Source organism: Silene latifolia, chromosome 10, assembly GCF_048544455.1.
Source record: "Silene latifolia isolate original U9 population chromosome 10, ASM4854445v1, whole genome shotgun sequence".
NCBI classification, from domain to species: domain Eukaryota; kingdom Viridiplantae; phylum Streptophyta; class Magnoliopsida; order Caryophyllales; family Caryophyllaceae; genus Silene; species Silene latifolia.
Genome location: NC_133535.1, coordinates 57,165,867 through 57,185,952, shown reverse-complemented (window position 1 = coordinate 57,185,952; position 20,086 = coordinate 57,165,867). Strand labels below are relative to the sequence as shown.

The window sequence follows — 20,086 nt, the reverse complement described above, 5'->3', positions numbered from 1 at the left end:
CAAAGTGAACAAGAAAGTGAAGAAGGAAGTGGTGATGAGTCCACTTCTATTGAGGAAGATGATGATAATGATGATATGATGGAAGCTTAGCAAGCTTTGGAGGCTTCTACCCTCTTGAGGTTTGTCTATTTCTCTCTTTGTTTTATTTATTTTTCTTAATCATGGTTGGAGTAGTCCTAGCAACATAGAGGACTAACACCTCGGCCCCATTAAGGTGTTCTTATTTCATTGTTCCCACTTTTGAAAATCCAAAATGATAAATTTAGTTTCATGCATTGCATATTGTGTGCATGAACTACACCCAACCTTAGGACATTATAAATAATGTCTAACTCGGTTCGGGGAAGTACATGCATACGCAACGGGAGGTAATATAAATTACGCTCTCCGTCATAAACAAAAAAACCATGCATCATGTAGTGTAGACTAGTGTAGCTTGCATTTAGTGTAGAATTCATGCATCATGTTTGCATGATTTCCCATCATTTTAGCCATTGAGGACAATGCCCATATTAGTGTGGGGATGGGGAATTCTAACTTGACTCTTGTTCATTTCCTTTGTAGTATAGTCATGTATATATTGTGTTTGTTTTATCCTTGTTCACATTGATCGACTACGCCACATCCGAGACATAAGGATATTAAAGATCGCATGGTATGATCTTTCCAATCTCCTTTTTCCTCTTTACGTTAATGACTATGTGGCTTTATTTTGATTGATGCGGTATAACAATGTGAACTTAGGACTTGCATTTAGTGTATATGTCATATTAGTTGGTAGAATCATTTGTATTTGGATGTTTATATGTTAGTTGCATCATGGCATGTAGTTGCATGTTAGAAAATTTTGCGAAACCGTCTACTTGGGAAGCTTCACAAGTGTATATAGGCCCTATTAGATGCTTTTTCTTCTTAAGACTTTGCTTGTTAGAATACTTGTAAAACACCCTAGGATGTGTCATGCTAGTATCCTTTGACCCGTAGATTAAGGCCTAGTCAAGAGTACCTTGTGGTGTGATAACTCCTTGGCTACCGTTTATTCCAAGGTGACCCTTGAAACCATGAATCCATCCTTCATCCATGTTCTACCACATTTTTGTCATCAAAGGGAATTGGCACAAAAAGAAATCAATTTGAGTTCAATGAAATGAAAAGTGAAAGAAAGTTTGCAAAAAAATGCATCAAATGAAAAGAGGAGCAAAAATCGAACTCCTAAAGTTTCAAATATAAGCCACCCCCACTACATATGGAGTGACTTTGAAAATGTTCAAAAGAAATGCAAAGAAAAGTTGAAAGTTGTCAAGTGTTGAAATGCCAAAAATCAAAAGGAAATGGCAAGAAAGTGTTCTCAAATGTTATATGCCACAATAAATTGGGGGGAAAAAATAAAAACAAAAGCAAACTCCCAAAGTGAAACTAAAATATCTATCGATCCCTTTATCCATCGTATCCATTTTTGTGCATGGTAGAGATGGGACGGCCCTTCTTCTTGTCTAGGCAAGAGGGGGAATTCCGCGATCCTCCAGTGTTTCTAACACCATAGGGAGTCTACTCTTGACAAAAGCATTTAACGATTGAGGACAAAGGTACCCTAGCTTGACACAACTTGGAGGTGATTTATTGGTATCCTTCTAGGCTTAGTGGTTTGAAGAAATTGCATCTATGAAGGAGTGTGTACCCTTGAATTGCTTCCCTTGTAGATAATTTCCGCCACTTAGATGAGGAAAGTGGCTATTCTTTTGTAGATGCATCCATTATTTGATTTTGTGTGCTTAATGTTTGGATGTGTCGCCATTTTGGCAAGACCTACCTTGCCTTGCAAGAAGGCATCCTACCTCATGGTTGTCTTGTTATGATTTGAAGGGGCAGAGTGAGACCCGCTAATTGTCTCATGTCGGCTATTAGGTTAGTTTAAATAATGGTCCTAGTCTTTGTCACCTCTTTACTCGGGACGAGCAAAGTTTCGGTTTGGGGATATTTGATGTGACCATAATTAGAGCATATTTAGTCCCCGAATTAGCCTTGTTCCCATGCTTTTTAGTGCATATTTGGGTCATTTATTGTCTTTAGTTCTTTGTTTTGCATATTCTTTGAGGTTTTGATCCCTTGGTAGGAAAGGAGTGCAAACCTTGCATTTTCATTGCAAAACGAGACTAAAATGATTGAATTCATTGACCAAGCATCAAGGAGAGACAAGATTAGAAGGCCTTTGTACATACTATAGTAGATGGGCAATGATGAGGAAAGATCCGTGCATCCCCGAGGAAATCCCCAAGGATTTTATGAAGAAAAAGGAAGAAAAGAAGAAGAAACGAGACTGTCCAGCAATCCGTGCGGATTGTCCGAAAGACGCCCGTCCTCCACCACCATAATCCGTGCGTCTTCACTCCAGGACGCCCGGGCAACAGCACCTAAAGACTCCCGTCTTCACCACAAGACGCCCGGGCAGAGACCCCATAATCCGCCCGTCCCGTGCCAAAGACGCCCGGATTTCCAGGCTGACCATTTCGTCTTCTTCAAGCTTCAAAGAAAGATGCCCATCCTTCCAAAAAGACCGGCGTTTCCTTAAGTAGGGACTTAATCGTCATTTAAGCCCTTAGTTAACCCTAATTCCTACACCTAATCCCCACTATAAATACCGCTTAAGTCTAATTAGAAGAGCATGTTCTTCTTAGCAATCTTTAGTGTAGTTAATATCAATCAAATCTCTCTTTAATATTGTAATCATTAATTAATCAAGTTTTAATACAAGTTTTATTTCCTTAATCTCTCTCTTGTTCATCCTTTATTTTGGGTAATTGAAGATTATTTGGGTTATTATTGGGAGATTGACAACCTTCCAATCAAGCATCAAGTACTTCTTTTATGCTTTATTATTGGAATCATTAGTAGGTATAATTCTCTTAATCCCTTTTTAATTATTGTTAATTACTTTCATTTATTCATCATGTTTCACTTTGTTGGTATGATTGACAACCTTGCTAGCATGTTTAACATGATAATGAGTGAGTAGTTCCTTAGCTAGGGTTAATGGGTAATTAGGGGAAACCAACATGGGGAATGATTCATGCTTAAATTAATATGCTTTCATAGTTTATTTTGCTTGCTTGTTGTGATCTCAACTCATGCACATGTTATGTTTGATGAAATGCGAGCCTATGAATCCTTGCATTTTTTACCCATCACCTATCTTTTCAATGAGACTTGTAAGACATAAACCAACTCGAGTCTCATTAGACCATGCATGTAGTTGAGTAGGGAAGACTAAGTCGACTTGTAGGTGTTGTAAAATCTAATCGATTCGGCTCCGGGACCCAAACTTTCCTAGGATTGTAAGATATAAACCAACTCAATCCATCACAACAATAATTGCTTGCTTATAATTTGAGAACATGTTTGTATGATCAATTCCCATGAATCCCCTATGACCCCATGACACCCTAGTGCTTTTTATCAATTGTTTACAACCCTTTTAATTCATCTTACTTGTTTACTTTCATTGCTATTTAGTTTAGTGATCTTCTATTCAAACCCCGATTGTGACACCCCTAAGACACCACTAGTTGCAATAGAAATCTCATCTCAATTCCCGTCCCTTGGGATCCGACCTTTACTTGCCTCTTTACTAATAGTAGAGTGGTTTGTGAAGCTATAAATTGTGTTTTGGTCTAGGTGCTCCTAACGACAAGTTACCGAAAAGATAAAGTTTCCGACCACGTTACAACCAACTAACAAAATAAGATACAACTCGTCAGCTACACACTATCTCTATCAGTACTCGTGATGACTCATCCCCGCCAGAACTCCAGCCATCAACAACATCGACACCTGCTAAGACTGACTGCTCACCATAAGGGATCACGACAGACGCATAAACAAACAAGACAACCACACAAGGTCATTAACTGAGATAAGACTTAACGAAACCAACAACAATCACCAACACATTACAAACACAACCAGTCACACACAATCACACCCACTCCAATCCATCTCCGTCACCGACTGTCCACTGGACCAGCCCTGCCAGTGGGGGACCGCAGCCATACCCACCAAATCCCCGCTCATCATACCGAGCGTTAACCCTGTCCCATTAATGTGCACATCCCCTCCCGTGGTGGGTTCCACGGAGGGCGAAACTAGGGCATAAAGCCACTACCGCAAGCGACTCCACTCAGCCGACACAACAACCGACACACTAGACCATCCATAGAAACTGAGTAGGCGAACCTACCTTTACGCAACTGCAACGATTCCATGTCCACACACGCAAAATCCAGCAACCAAGCAACACCTATATATACAATACAATCATCTATTACTACCGTTCTAATCCTAACTGAAAACAAAAGGCACAAATGATGATGAAGACATACCTATAAGAGGAAAACTTGGCAAAGGACTGCTACCCGACTCAAGCTACGCACTCCTAAGGCATAAGAACCTTCAAGGGCTTCCATGGAGGATATATGGTGAAAGGAAGAGGAAAGGGCGACATTTAGGTTTAGGAGAAAGAGGCGGAAATAATTTGCGGATTTAACAAAACACGATTATAAACCCTCGCTAAAAACACCCTACTCGATCGAGTGGCCCCTACTAGATCGAGTATCTAAGCTACTCGATCGAGTAGCCTCTACTCTATCGAGTACCACCCCTAACTCAAAACACAGGATAACTTTGGTACGCACTTTTAAGGACTATCACTACTTCCAAGGTCGGTCAACGCTGGTCAACGGGTCCCCGAAAGGGCGGGTATTATAGATACACCCCAACAAAACGGAAGAGTTGAGCGTAAACACCGTAACATACTTGAAAAGGCTGGAGCTTTGAGATTTGCTGAAAACTTACCTTTACAGTTCTGGAAGGGAATGCGTGTTGACAGCTGCATACCTAATTAATCGCACACTGACGCCCTTATTGCATAATAAAACCCCATATGAGATATTATATCACAAAAAACCCAATCTGACCAATTTACGGGTATTGGGATATCTATGCTATGCTCACAATAAAGACAAATCTCGTGATAAATTTGGGAAAGGGGAAAGTGTTGTCTATTTTTAGGGTACACCCACAGTAAAAAAAGTTTGAAAGTATATGACTTGAAAGAAAAACGTTTATTTGTTTCAAGAGATGTACACTTCTTCGAACATGTTTTTCCTTATTACACCCCTGTTGGTTCGAATTTTCCTGTTGCTCAAATGGTCGACAATAATACTTATGTTGAGGAACCTAATGAGTACTTGGGAAATAATGAATTTGAAGAACTGCATATAGAGACACCACGTGGGAATGATGTAACCCAAGAAGGTGAAATCCTTAGCGGCAGCGTAAATCAGGAACAAGAAGGTGCTGCAGAGGTAGCAGCAAATGAGACAGTGCAGGAATCAGAGGGTAATACAGGGGTTAGATCGCCTGAAAATGTGCAGGCGGAGAATATTGGCAGAGGGGCAAGGGAGAAAAGAGAACCGTATTGGAAGAAGCATTATTTTTGCAAGTCCACATGGCTCGAAAAACCCATCACAAACGCTCACCAAAGCCAATCAAACTCCTCGCAATCAGGTTCTCATTACCCTCTAGTAGATTATGTTATTACGGTCTGTTTTACTAACATTCACAGAGCATACCTGGCAAAACTTGATGAAATAAGAGAACTAGGGAGTTACCGTGAAGCAGCAAGTGACCCGAAATGGCGAGAAGCAGTGCACAACGAAATCACAGCTCTCGAGACTAACGGGACTTGGAAGATGGTCAATTCGCCAATTGAAAAAAAAAACCCATTGGATGCAAGTGGGTTTATAAAGTCAAGTACAAGGCCGACGGTACAATTGAACATTACAAAGCAAGATTGGTGGCTCAAGGTTTAACACAAGTAGAGGGGATTGACTATCATGAAACTTATGCACCAGTCGCCAAAATGACCTGTGTTCGATGCTTGTTGGTCGTGGCAGTTGTAAAGAAGTGGCACATTGATCAACTAGATGTGAATAATGACTTCTTGCATGGTGATTTGGAAGAAGAAGTGTATATGTGGATTCCTCAATGATTTGAACGAAAGGGGGAGAACAAATTTTGCAGACTATTAAAATCGATATATGGCTTAAAACAAGCCTCACGAAATTGGTTTGCCAAACTTGCGGATTCTTTGAAAAGGTATGGTTTCATTCAATCCTTAGTCGACTATTCTTTATTCACTTATAACAATGGGAAAACATTCATTGGCGTATTGGTATATGTCGATGATATGATAATTGTTAGTAACAACAATGTCGCAAGCACCAAGTTTAAGAAGTTCCTTGATACAAATTTTGGCATTAAGGACTTGGGAAAGTTAAAATATTTCCTAGGGATTGAAGTGGCTCATGGGCAAAAAAGGATTATTTCTCAATCAACGTAAGTATGCATTGGGGATAATCGAAGAAGCAAGAATGAATGGAGCAAAGCCGGCCTACACACCCATGGAAACTGATCATAAATTGGAGCTTGCGAATGGTTACTTGCTCAAAGATGCGATGAAAGACAGAAAGCTGGTTGGACATTTGGTCTATTTGACAATAACACGGCCGGATTTGGTATACGCTATCCACATACTATCACGTTTTGTGAGTAATCCGAGAAGGGAGTATTGGGATGCCGCGTTAAGAGTTGTCAGGTAAATAAAGTCTAATCCGAGTAAAGGCATTGTTTTGAGCAACGATTCGGATTTGGAGTTACGAGGCTACTGTGACATAGATTATGGAAGATGTTCATTAACACGAAGATCCTTGAGCGGGTACTATGTTGCTCTTGGTTCGTCCCCTGTTTCATGGAGAGCAAAAAGACAAGCAACGGTATCGAAGTCGACGGCGGAAACTGAATACCGTGCAATGGCAAGTGCTACTAGTGAATTAATTTGGCTAAAATCATTATTGGCCTCATTGGGAGTTTTCCATACAAATCCGATGATGCTATATTGTGATAATCAAGCGGCAATTCACAATGCAAAGAACCCGGTTTTTCATGATAGAACGAAGCATATTGAAATAGACTGTCACTTCATTAGGCAACATCTTGTTAGTAACACTATTAAGACAATGCATGTTCGAGGCAAGTAACAAGAAGCTGATTTATTTACCAAGGCACTCGGAAGTGAAGCGTTTAATCATCTACATCGCAAGTTGGGTCTTGGTTTTTCAAGTGGTCCAACATGAGGGAGAGTATGGAAAAGATATCAATAATATCAAATATTATATGGTAAATATTGGAGGATAATGTAAATATAATAGGAGTATATTTAGTCAATAACCTAGGCTGATTTGTAGGAGTTAGTTTGCTAATTATGTGATATTGTTTCACATTAGGTAGTGGATGTATATATGTAATCCTGGTGCTTTGCTAATCAATTCAATTGGAGTTTTTCCATCTTTCATTATTCTGCCATTTTCACGTTTCTTTAATTAACTTATTTAAAAATTAAATTTGACGATAAAGATAGTGTGGGCGGGGCCGGACACCAAAACTTGTTATATATAATACTCCGTATATGATATTCCATAATTATTTTTTGTCGTTATCGACTTATCTTGCTATATCTCTAACATCTCTTTTGCATATGATAATCTAATAAAAATTCTACCTGGAAAAAAACTCAGATTTATTATTTTCTTCGTCTCTAAAACAGGAGCTCGGCTAATTCTGAATCTAGAATGTATCCGTTCTGCCAGAGGAAATTATTAATCTTGTAAATGTGATTTTAAGGGTTAAGAACCACAATTTAAACAATGATGATTGGAGAATGCTATCTTTATCCAAGACCAACATTGCATGTGGTACACAATTGAGGTGTGATAGTATGATTGCATTAATGGTTTGTCAAGGTTGCAACTACATCAACATCGATTTTTAACAAGGAATTAACAAAGCTACACCTAACCCTATTACTTTAGATTAGTATACACTTTGTGTTAATCTCCTTCATGTGGGTTGTTCCCTATTTGTTTGTATGTACATGATGGCCAAATAAGTTATTGATTACTTATTAGTCAACTGGATTTTCAATTGAATACACAGTCATTATCATCTAGATATCATGTTTTTTCTAATGGACCTAGTAGAGTTGGTAATCAAAAGTGATGTCCGTGCTCCAACTTCTACCACAAATACTATCCTACAACCAGTTATATAGTAGAATTGTATAACCACCTCAAAGGTTGTATATACAACTAGTTGTATAATACATTAACTGAACTTCTCCATGAAACGTTCAACCATTTACCGTCTAGTTTTTCTTTAGCTTGAGCTCAAGTTCTTTTTTGGATTTTGCTATAACTCGCGCCTTATTTTACTCATTTCGCCCCTAACTTATTAGCAGTATCCTTGAGTTATTAAACCTCATTTATACATTACTCTGTTTTTTTTTTCATTTTCGAATTCCGGTTTCGAAATTTAAAGACCCGCTGCAAAAATTAACAAAATCAAAACCGCCTAAAAAAATCAAAATCCCACATATCACTTTTCATTCTTTTGTATTTTAGTAACGTTGATTTTCGTATATTAATAAACGATAATTAATAACAACGATAATTAATAACCAAAAAAAGATAAAATTAAAAACAAAAATGACAATTACAAACGAACAAAATTTCAAACGGCCATAGCTTTATGCTCGAGTGTCCGATTTTGACGAATTTTTGTTTCAAATCGCATAACATTTCGAGACAAACACAATGGCAACAAAAAAAAGAAAAAATTGAAAGTGGGCCCATTCGTGTGAAAAACAAGAACTAGCCTAGGTCGGTTCAATGATTTACACGAACAAGCATAGGCCAGTTCGTGTAAATCACACAAATGGGCCTAGGTCACTTAATGTGGTTGACACGAACTAGCGTAGGCGGTTTCGTATAATCCACGTGAATCGACCTAGGTCAATTCGTCTGTTTTAAATGAATGGACCATTTCGAAAAAAAAAATTGTCGGAAATGGAGACTCAAGCACAAAATTATGGCCGCTTAATGTTTTTCTTTTTTAATAGTGAATTTTGATCCCAATTTAAATTGCCATTATTTATCGTTTATATTTCAATCGTCGTCTAACAGGCCTAGGCCGGTTAAGTGATTTACAAGAACAAGCTTAGGCCAGTACGTGTATTTACGACCTACCGATCGTAAATACAAACCTTACACATTGTTTGGTACCGTCATCGTGCATTAAATCACTTGACCAACCACTTCGACCACTACACCGTCACTAATCTTAAAACACTCTTTTTACTTACCAAAACGGTTTTAAATCGAGTTTTTTTCCGACCAAACGAGTTGTTACACTTACGTCGGTCACTCGTCATAACCAAACATGTAAGTATGAGGGTGTAAAAATCCTTCTTTTATCATGTTTTTCTTGGTTTCATGACTACAACATGCTAAAACATGCATAACATGAACAAAAACATGGAATAAACGAGTCAAAACTGATTTTTGGCCTGAGACAGAAGCCCCTTGGTTCGTCGGCTTCCCGCTATTTTATCACAAGGTCGTGGCTGATTCAGAGGCTGAGTCTACTAGGGTCACCCCCACTCCCATGAAAGGTGACAACCTGGAGCCTGTTCCAGGGGCCACCTCCTCTGCTTTATCGCCTCTGACTGACCATGAGATGTCTGTCTTCTCCGAACTTTTCGCTCGTGTCATCTTAATGAGCGCTAAGTTTGCTTATGACTCGTCTCAATTTAACTGCAATGCAATTCTGAATGACTATGAGGAATTTGACTTGAGTGACTACCCACCGCAATTAACCAAAGAACATGACAAACAGGAAACCAGAACCCCCATCATTTAGGAGACCGAGCCTATTAACGTAGGAATCGACAACACACCTCAAGAACATAGGATAGGGACAACCATGGACCCCTCGGAAAGACAACAGTTCATTGACCTCCTCCACGAATACAAGGATGTGTTCGCCTGGTCCTACAGAGATATGCCTGAGATTGACAGAGAAATTTCAGGGCACAGGATACCCATTAAGTCCGGAACTAAACCCGTGAAGCAAAAGCTACGCCGGATGCGCCCTGAATGGGCCCTAAAAATCAAGGAAGAAGTGGATAAACAATTCAAGGCTGGTTTCATCAAAGTGTCTGAATACTCTGATTGGGTGGCCAACATTGTTCCTGTACCAAAGAAAGACGGAAGAATTCAGGTTTGCGTCGACTTCAGGGACCTGAACAAGGCGAGTCCAAAGGACGACTTCCCTTTGCCACATGTTGACATTCTGGTGGACAATACCGCCGAGCACGCTCTCCTATCATTCATGGATGTGAATTCTGGGTAAAACCAGATTAAAATGGCTAAGGAAGACATGCACAAGACTGCGTTCACTACACAGTGGGGTACATACTGCTTCACCGTCATGCCTTTCGGTCTCATCAACGCCGGGGCTACCTATCAAAGAACCGCTATCACTCTAAAACATGATATGATGCACAAGGAGGTAGAGGTGTATGTCGACAACATGATCGTCAAATCAAGAGAACGAGACGACCACATCAACGCCCTTCGAAAATTCTTCGCTCGTCTGCGGAAATATAACATGAGACTAAATCCTCAAAAGTGTGCATTCGGGGTCACCTCCGGAAAACTCTTGGGACATGTCGTCAGCAAAAGAGGCATTGAGATTGATCCAACCAAAATCAAAGCCCTTCAACAAATGCCTCGGTCTAGGAACGAGAAGGAGATTCGGGGATTTCTCGGTCAGGTTCAATACATCAGCCGCTTCATTGTCAAGCTCACCATGACTTGTGAACCAATATTCAAGAAGCTTCGCGCCTCCGATCACACTGATTGGGACAACGATTGTCAAAAGGCCTTCGACAGGATAAAGGAAATCCTATCCAAACCTCCTGTCCTCATGCCACCTCAACCGGGGATTCCTCTATCCCTATACTTGATTGTTACCAACACGGCCATGGGAGCTATGCTAGCACAAATAGTCGGCATCGAAGAAAGAGCCATCTACTACATCAGCAAAAAGTTCATTGAGTACGAGACAAGGTACACCCAGCTGGAAAAGACATGCCTTGCCCTAGTATGGTCAACAAAGAAGCTGCGGCATTACATGCTCATCTACACAGTCCACATCTACTCCAAGATGGGCCCGGTTAAATATATCTTCGAAAAACCCGTAATAAACGGAAGGCTGTCTAGGTGAACACTCATGCTATCCGAGTTTGATCTCAAGTTTGTACCCCTAAAGGTTATCAAGGGATGAGTAGTTGCCGATTTCCTAGTAGAAAATCCCGTCAAGGAGGATCCAACGACCGACACATGGTCACTTCCTGACGAAGACATCCTCTGTGCCGATTCCGACGCATGGGACCTATACTTCGATGGTGCATCTAATTTGAGAGGCTTTGGGGTAGGAATCCTTCTAATATCGCCAGAGGGGTAACATGTTCCGATCTCGGTCAAACTGGACTTCGCCGTCACCAACAATGCCGCTGAATATGAAGCATGCCTCATCGACCTACAAGCGGCCATCACACTTGGCATCAAGTGATTGAGGGTCCATGGTGATTCCTCGCTCATCATCAATCAGATGTCCGGATCACGGAAAATCCAAAGTGACAGTTTAGCTCCCTACCGAGCAAAGATTAATCAAGAGGCTGAGTTCTTCGACCAAATCGACTATTTTCACTTGCCGCTCTCGTCAACCAATTCGCTGATGCCCTGACAAAACTCAGGCCTTGCTGGACAAATACAAAATCAAACGACATTGATCATCCCCCTACCGTCCCCAAACCAACGGAGCGGTCGAGAAAACTAACAAAACTTTTATCACCATTACCAAGAAAATGCAAGACAACTACCGCGATTGGCCGAGCAAGCTCTTATTCGCACTCTGGGGATACCGAACCTCCATCCGAACACCGACAGGCGCCACACCCTTTTACCTAGTATATGGCATGGAGGCGGTTCAACCGGTAGAGTTAAAGGTCCCTTCTCTACGCATCCTACTGGAGAGTCAAGTCCCTGAGGCGGAATGGACCCGTCGAAGGTACGAGCAACTCACTCTTCTAGACAAACGGCGACTCAACGCCTTGCACAATGTCCAGCTATACAAACGACGTATACCACGGGCAATCAACAAAAAGGTCAAACGCAGGAACATCCAGGAAGGCGACTTGGTCCTCAAGTCGGTTCGTGCACCGCTACCCGTCGATCCGAGGGGAAAAATCAAACCCAACTGGGCCTGGCCATACCTGGTCAAGAAAATACTATCGGGGGGCACAGTGAGACTGAGTGACCTAGATAGGGAGGATTTTACAAAACCGACCAACCTAGACTAACTCAAGAAATACTACCCTTGAACCGTAACGACCAACAACCTAAGCCTAGTTCTAGAACTAGCAACCACCTCAACCCTTTCCAAGTCAAGTTCCTCAAACGCTTTCTGATTTGAAATTGTATCTTTTATCAAGTCTAAGTTGCGGCACCTTGCCTATTTCAAAGGTCCTTTGATCTGTCAAAGGCAACATCCATTTGTACTAAAACAAAAAAAACCATAAACTACGAGCATGGTTTGATTTCACCTCTTCAGGTGGATACGTAGGCAGTCCCTCTTATGCACGAGGGATACAACCACAAAACCCAATCAAATATACAAAACATTTCGAACTACAATCATGGTTTGATTTCACCTCTTCAGGTGAATACGTAGGCAGTCCGTTCTTACACAAGAAGGATACAATCATCTCCATAATAAAAAAACAACCATCCCCATAATAAAAAAACATCACCCACATACGAAACATCATCCCCATCAAAAAAGAAATGGAAAAGCATTCCCCTTTCCCACAAAATACAACAATAAGCTTTTCTCCCTTCCTCACAAAATTACCACTTTCTCAAGTGCAAATGTTTAGGATAATTCAAATCTAATTGCCTTTACAAAATGGATGGAAGAAACATGCGTTCAAGTTTTCGACACGAGCAATCCCCTTATTTAATTAATAATGGGAGGGATTACAATTTCAACAACAAATAGAGCTCGACGAGTCTACAACTTCTCAAAGCTAAGGTGTCGACTAAAACACCTCACATAATAAAAGTAGCACAAAACACACAATAACTAGCTAGTACAACATAATAAAAACTCAAAACACTAATACAACATAATAATAAAGTGGGTAATGGAAGTCTTCACTCTTCCATTTCACCCTTGCCTTTCCCCTCGGGGTGCATCTTCCCCTTGTTCTTCTTGTTGGCCCGCCTAGCATGGATATCCTCCTCGGAACGGATCCTCAATGGATCTAAGATGGCGATGGCCTCCGGTCTAGCACAAGACTCTATGTTCGACCCAAAACGAGCCAATGCACGGCGCATTATGTTCTTGGGACCCGAGCTTCCCTTCTTTGGTGGTCTCATCACATTCGGGCTAGCTCCGTCAACATACTCCTCAAAGAAAGCACGGTTGGCCTTGCCAACCTCTCGATACTTCAATTCGACAACCTCATCCTTACGGAATTTGGACCTCTCTTCCAAGGACGGAGCTCGTGATAACTTGACATAAGCGGGAATCACCCATGACGTGGCAACGGGGTTTTGTACCTTCCAAAGCGGCCGAGTGGCCCACCATCTTTCGAAGACCTCCACAAGCTCGGAGTTCAGGAAAACATTCTCTTTGACAAGGGTATCTTGAGCGGGCATCTTTTGTTGATGCCCTATTTGCCTCATGAGCCTTTCGGGATAAATGAAGGAAGCAACCTTCAAACCCACCACCATCAAAGAACGAGGACTAGCACCCGAAGCGGGCAACCCCGTGAAGGACCTCAAGTGACACCATGGCACCACCCAACGGATGTGTGGACCACCCTCCTCCGCCAATCTTGCGGCCCAATAAGCCTCGGTAGAAGCAAAACTATCCAAGTACAACTTATTCCTCATGGTAAGGTGACGGAAGGAATAAGAAGAAGAATCAACCGGAGGCTCTACATACCTTAGCCTCTCCAATAGCCACACTTGAAGTATCCTTGGGGATCCGAACGAAGTAGCTTCTCCACAAGAGCCTTCCTTGTCCATGGCTTGGATGATCTCGCCAAGCACCAACCACGATGGATCTCTACCATGCTCCATTTGCTCAACCACATGAATAAGGGTCATGCTACCATAACATTTTGGCCCCTCCTTCGTCAAAAAATCAACAAAGAGGTACACATGGACAAGGCAAAAGGCAAGAGCCCTTCTCCTAGCCACCACCGAAACATTGACATCTAACCGGTTTGAAAAGATGTTGGTAAGAGCCAACATATCCACACCATGAGGAGCAAGGAGGAAGTTGACTTGACTCGTCGAAAAACCCAACATGGAACGGAATTTCTCCTTATAGCACAACCGAGTAGGAGGAAACACCGGAACACAACCCGGCCACCCACCAATGGCTCCAACTTCTTCGGCAAGAGGACAAATTTCACCCTTCGGGAAAACGAAAACAAGGTGTTTCGAATCCCAAAACCGAGAACATGCTTCGAGGAATGAGGATTGCACCTTGACTTGACGGAGCACCAACAATTGACCAACTCCCATGCGAATGAGTTGATACTTTTCAGGAGGCGACAAATCCCGGCACCATTGTTGCAATGCATTCTCAAAAGCATCCATGAAATATTTTCGTGGAAGAAGAAGAAGAAGTTTTGTAAAGATGTTTATGTGATTCAGATGATGAAACAATGAAACGAAAACATCACTATTTTTACAAAAATGATCAGCGCGTTTTTCAGAAAAAGGGGAGAGCTGGCTTCCATCGCCAGGCAGCTCGCGCCTCTTTAGGCCTTCCCTAGGATTCCCGCTTTTGACTTGTCTCTTTCAAGTTGTGTTTTCTCCTGACACCTCAAACCTCCCGCCAGGACGCTTGCGCCTCTTCGGGATGATCCAGGACATTTTGTGTTTCCTCACACTCACATTTCCTTATTTTCGCGTTTTACAAAATCCGACATGGTTTCTGTGACGCAACTGCAACTTTAAACATACGGATTTTTCTTTGTTTTTTTAAGGGGGGAAGGGCTAGTCGCGCCGATCCGTGACGAATCGTTTCCATGTCAATCAAAATTCCGAAAATTTTTCGCTTTTTCGCAATAAAATCGAAAATTGATAACACGACATCAGCTTTCCTCAAAATTCAAGCACTTAAAAATTCGAGTCTTGACCTCAAAAATCAAATATGCTCGTAAAAATATTTTCTAAAAATTCATCCCTGACGGTTTGAGTTTGAATTTTTTTTCGTCACAAATCAATTTCAACATTTCGATGCAATTTAATTCACGACACGAGTTAATTGCTCAATTTTCAAATTAATTCCTTTTATCTAAAGTGACGACTTGTCGCGAAATTTTTGTTTTTCAATCAAATGCTTTTACGTGTTTGCGTTTATGTATATGTGCTATCTATTGCCTGTTTTCTACACTAACGATGCAGGGACTAGTGCAAAACAGAAAGAAAATTGACAGCCGATAGCGCTCCTCCGAAACACAATACAAAAAAGCCAAAAATCACAAAATGAGCTACAGTCCAAAAACACATATATACAAACTGCCTCACGCAAAATACATCGACGCACGTTTGATGCAAACGACTGACCGTACAGACAGGATCCAGTACAAACATTTATCATACAGACACTGGCCTAAAACAACCATCTATCATACAGACACTTAGGGCTATCCGCCACCTACCGAACTAAGCACTATTTATCCTCTCAAACGGAAAAGAAACGGAGCAACACAAGAAATAGAGGAGCAACAATGGAAGTAGAGGTGGTTGCCATAACGATAACACCTCGTTCCTGCTCAACGAGAAAAAGAAATATGATGCCTGGCAGACTTCGGACTACACGACAACCGAGGATCATAACTCAGCACATTATCACAACGTTGACCTCCAATCAGCAAAATTTAAGAGTGAAAGAGGACCATGACAACGGACACTACTCCGATGTTGGCCTCCAATCACCAGAATCCGACAACGATCAAAAGTGGCAACATGAGATAACACGCCCGTATTGAACGCCACTCATCGGTCATCCGAACCTCTGCAGACAATGACCAACGATCGATACCCGATCATTGGCCGGGCAATGGCCGCCAGGGAGAAACACAACCAAGCCTGTAACAAAAAACAGCCGCCTCTTTTCCTCCAGGATCATCCTCCTCCTCCAATGCCTCAACAACGGACCCCACAGGTCCCAAATGGTCCCCCGCGATCAAGGTTAAACAAAAAATCTCAGAACAATTAAACAACCTGCAAAGCAAAGCAAAGCAAGGGCAACCCCGCCCAAATAAAACCAAACAACAAAAACAATTCACAAAAAAACGCACAAGAAACGACTCGCCCTTCTTTTCAAGCAAAAGACGAGTCAAAACAACCACAGCAAAAAAAAACGGCACCCCAAGACCCCCACGAGGTCCGCCAACAAACCAAAATGCATTCCCTATACAATGAAAACTTTTTCTACGGCTCAAAAAGGCAATTTATACGCCGATTTGAACGCAAGCCGGTCAAAAATTCAAAAACGACCGCAAAAGGCAAACGTGAGTTAATCATGCCTCAAGGTGACCTAAACTACCAATAAGGTTCATTTCAAGGCAAACTGACTCAATTCAAGCTCAAACAGGCGCTTATTTTGTTAGACAGAAGACCATCACAAAAGGAAAAAAATCCAATTTTGCCCACAATACCCAACAAAAGTCCATGATGGCAAATACGATCTTACCCGGCTACAATGCAACCTAGTGGGGCCCATTATCCAAGCAAATAAACTTGGCATTGTGAGATGAGACGGTTTCTCCACCTCACTCACGTTTTTTGAGCATAGGGAGCGGGAACGGAGACCAAAATGCAAACTAAATGCACCCTTATAGTCCTAAACGGGTTTCTAACCTAATGCAATCATCAATTTCACTCGAAATGGGCTCAATCGAAAACGGCCAATTTAATTTTCTAGGGTAAAATTTTCACCCTAATTCAATCTATCAAATGACTAACAAATTTAAATGTATTCAAGAGGAAATACATACCTTAAGATGACATTATGGTTGATAGCACAAATAGAAGTGAGCAAAGGTCCTTTAATGGCGGATTTTGTGTCGAAGGTTGAAGATGACGAATGATTGACGAGCAGCTAAGCCTCGTGTCTTTTACAGAAAAATAGGGAAGCCCCCTTGGTTCGTCAGGATTCTCGTGCCTAAACCAGGCCTCCCCTTGCTCTATTCAGCGAATTTTGGGCTTTGGCCCAATTTCCCGTAATAAACTTCAAGTTTTCAATGACGATATTAAGGACCGTCATTTCTCAAATACAAAACACAAGTAGTGAAAATATAAATTCACAATTTTCCTACAAAAATTTCAAACAAACGGCGATCAAAACCGCCATTTTCCATTAAAAAAAAACAAAACAAAATAATAGTGAAGATTCAAAATTCACTATTTCTTCAAAATTCAAACGACGGCAATCAAAACCGTCAATTTCAAAAAATAATAGTGAAATCAAAATTCACTATTTTCCTTCAAAAATTGTTTTTCAAAAATAATAGTGAAAATTCAAATCCGCTATCTCTCCAAATTTTAAACGCCGGCAATTAAAACCGTCAATTTCAAAATAATAGTGAAAACTCAAATTCGCTATTTCTTCAAATTTCAAACGACGGCAATTAAATCCATCATTTTCAAAATAATAGTTGAAAATTAAATTCCGCTATTTCCCACACATGTCAACGGCGGCACATAAACCGTCACTTCAAACATAATAGTGAAGATTCCAAATTCACTATTTCCCACACATGTCAACGGCGGCACATAAACCGTCACTTCAAACATAATAGTGAAGATTCCAAATTTACTATTTCTCACACATGTCAACGGCGGCACATAAACCGTCACTTCAAAAATAACAGTGAAGATTCCAAATTCACTATTTCCTTCAAATGTCAACGGCGGCACACAAACCGTCACTCCAAACGTGATAACAAGATTCAAAATTTGCTATTCCTTCAAAATTCGAACAGACGACGATCAAAACCGCCACTTCAAATTCAAAAAACAATGAATAGTGAAGATTCCAAATTCACTATTTTTTTTTAGGCAAAATGTGAGTATATTAATTATATAAAAAAACAGCCATAATTACAAGGACAATGTTCGAATCCCGGCTAAGGCATTCTAACATATAAATCCTATGCTTGCCTGCCAGTCAATGGCACCATTGCTTTCAAGATTACACATTTTGCTACGAATTCTCCTCTGAATTAGCTGCTTCAGTTGCTGTGCTATAATATCAGGTCTCTGAACACACAACTGTTGTCTCGCATTGTTTCTCTGAAACCATATGGTATACCAGTATGCTGTTTGAACACACACGGAAGCCTTCCATTGCAGTCTGTTCCTGTTTGCAGATATTAATGTAGTAGGATCAGGCATTGGCTTACCTATCCAATCTGCAATACTATCCTTAACCTTACTAGTAAACCTGCACTCTGAAAAGAGATGGTCACTTGTCTCAGGCTGTTCCCCACATAAGATGCAGTCATCATCAGGACACAAACCAATAGCATATAGCTTGTTTCTAAGATTTAGTCCATCTTGCATAATCATCCAAGCAACAACAAAGTGTTTAGGGATGTTCCAATTATTCCATACAAGATTAGACCAGGCAGTTTTGGGGTGCTGACCCATCAACCATTCATATCCATTACGTATAGAGTATCCTTTGGTCGAAGAAATCCAAAGATTACCATGAAAACCACTCTTAATCCTTTCCTTAACCTTACAAATGCTCTTCCAGGTCCCGGGGGTATCACTTCCAGGAGTATAATCATGCCATTCAACTCCCTTTAAATACACATTAGCAACCCATTTGATCCGCAGCCTGTCAGGCTTGATATATAGCCAATTCACCAATTTCCCCACTAAGACAGTATTCCACAGCTCTGCTTTTTTAATTCCTAGACCTCCTTCATCCTTTGGCAATGTAACTCTATCCCATCCCACCAGTGGAACCCTGTGGTAATCAGATGAGCTACTCCATAGAAAGTTCCTGCAGATAGCTTCTACTCTTTTGATCACACTCTTTGGGATAATGAACATGGCAGCCCAATAATTGTAAAGAGTGTTAAGCACTGAGTTTATTAGAACCACTCTTCCTGCATAAGATAGCTTCTTTGCACCAAGGCTACGAATTTTTGCCACCATTTTTTCTATCAGGCAATTACAGTCCTTCTTGCTCACTATTCCTTCAAATGTCAACAGGGGCTTCCTTGCGGAACCCGCTCTTGTGAAAAACAGTGATAGTGAAAATTCGAATTCGCTATTTCCACGGCGGCATCATGAGTCCGCTACTTTCAAAACAAGCCCATCCGACGGGGCTATTCTCACGGTCTATTAACCGACTGCATCATGGCTGGCGAGCCTTACTACCCATCCAGGCTTGCGAGCCCTCCTCAGATACGCCCAATGGCTGGCGAGCCTTACTACGCGTCGCGGCTGGCGAGCCCTCCTCAGATACGCCCCATGGCTGGCGAGGCTTACTACGCATCGTGGCTGGCGAGCCCTCCTCAGATACGCCCCATGGCTGGCAAGCCTTACTACGCATCGCGGCTAGCGAGCCCTCCTCAGATACCCCCCATGGCTGGCGAGCCTAAATACGCATCGCGGCTGGCGAGCCCTCCTTAGAGCCTTACTACGCATCGCAGCTGGCAATCCCTCCTCAGATACGCCCCATGGCTGGCGAGCCTTACTACGCATCGCGGCTGGCGCGCCCTCCTCAGATACGCCCCATGGCTGGCGAGCCTTACTACGCATTGCGTCTGGCGAGCCCGCCTCAAATACGCCCCATGGCTGGTGAGCCTTGCTATGCATCGCGGCTGGCGAGCCCTCCTCAAATACGCCCCATGGCTGCGAGCCTTACTACGCATCGCGGCTAGCGAGCCCTCCTCAGATATGCCCCATGGCTTGCGAGCCTTACTACGCATCGTGGCTGGCGAGCCCTCCTTAGAACCTTACTACGTATCGCGGCTGGCAATCCCTCCTCAGATACGGCCCATGGCAGGTGAGCCTTACTACGCATCGCG

General features: G+C 41.8%; 1 protein-coding gene across 1 annotated transcript; it reads right to left on the bottom strand.

Moving 5' to 3' along the window:
- Window positions 1-18,179: 18,179 nt before the first annotated feature.
- On the bottom strand, window positions 18,180-19,208 carry LOC141607616 (uncharacterized). The gene has a single exon (XM_074426963.1). The coding sequence runs from the start codon at window positions 19,206-19,208 to the stop codon at window positions 18,180-18,182; it is 1,029 nt and encodes a 342-aa protein (XP_074283064.1).
- Window positions 19,209-20,086: the final 878 nt, after the last annotated feature.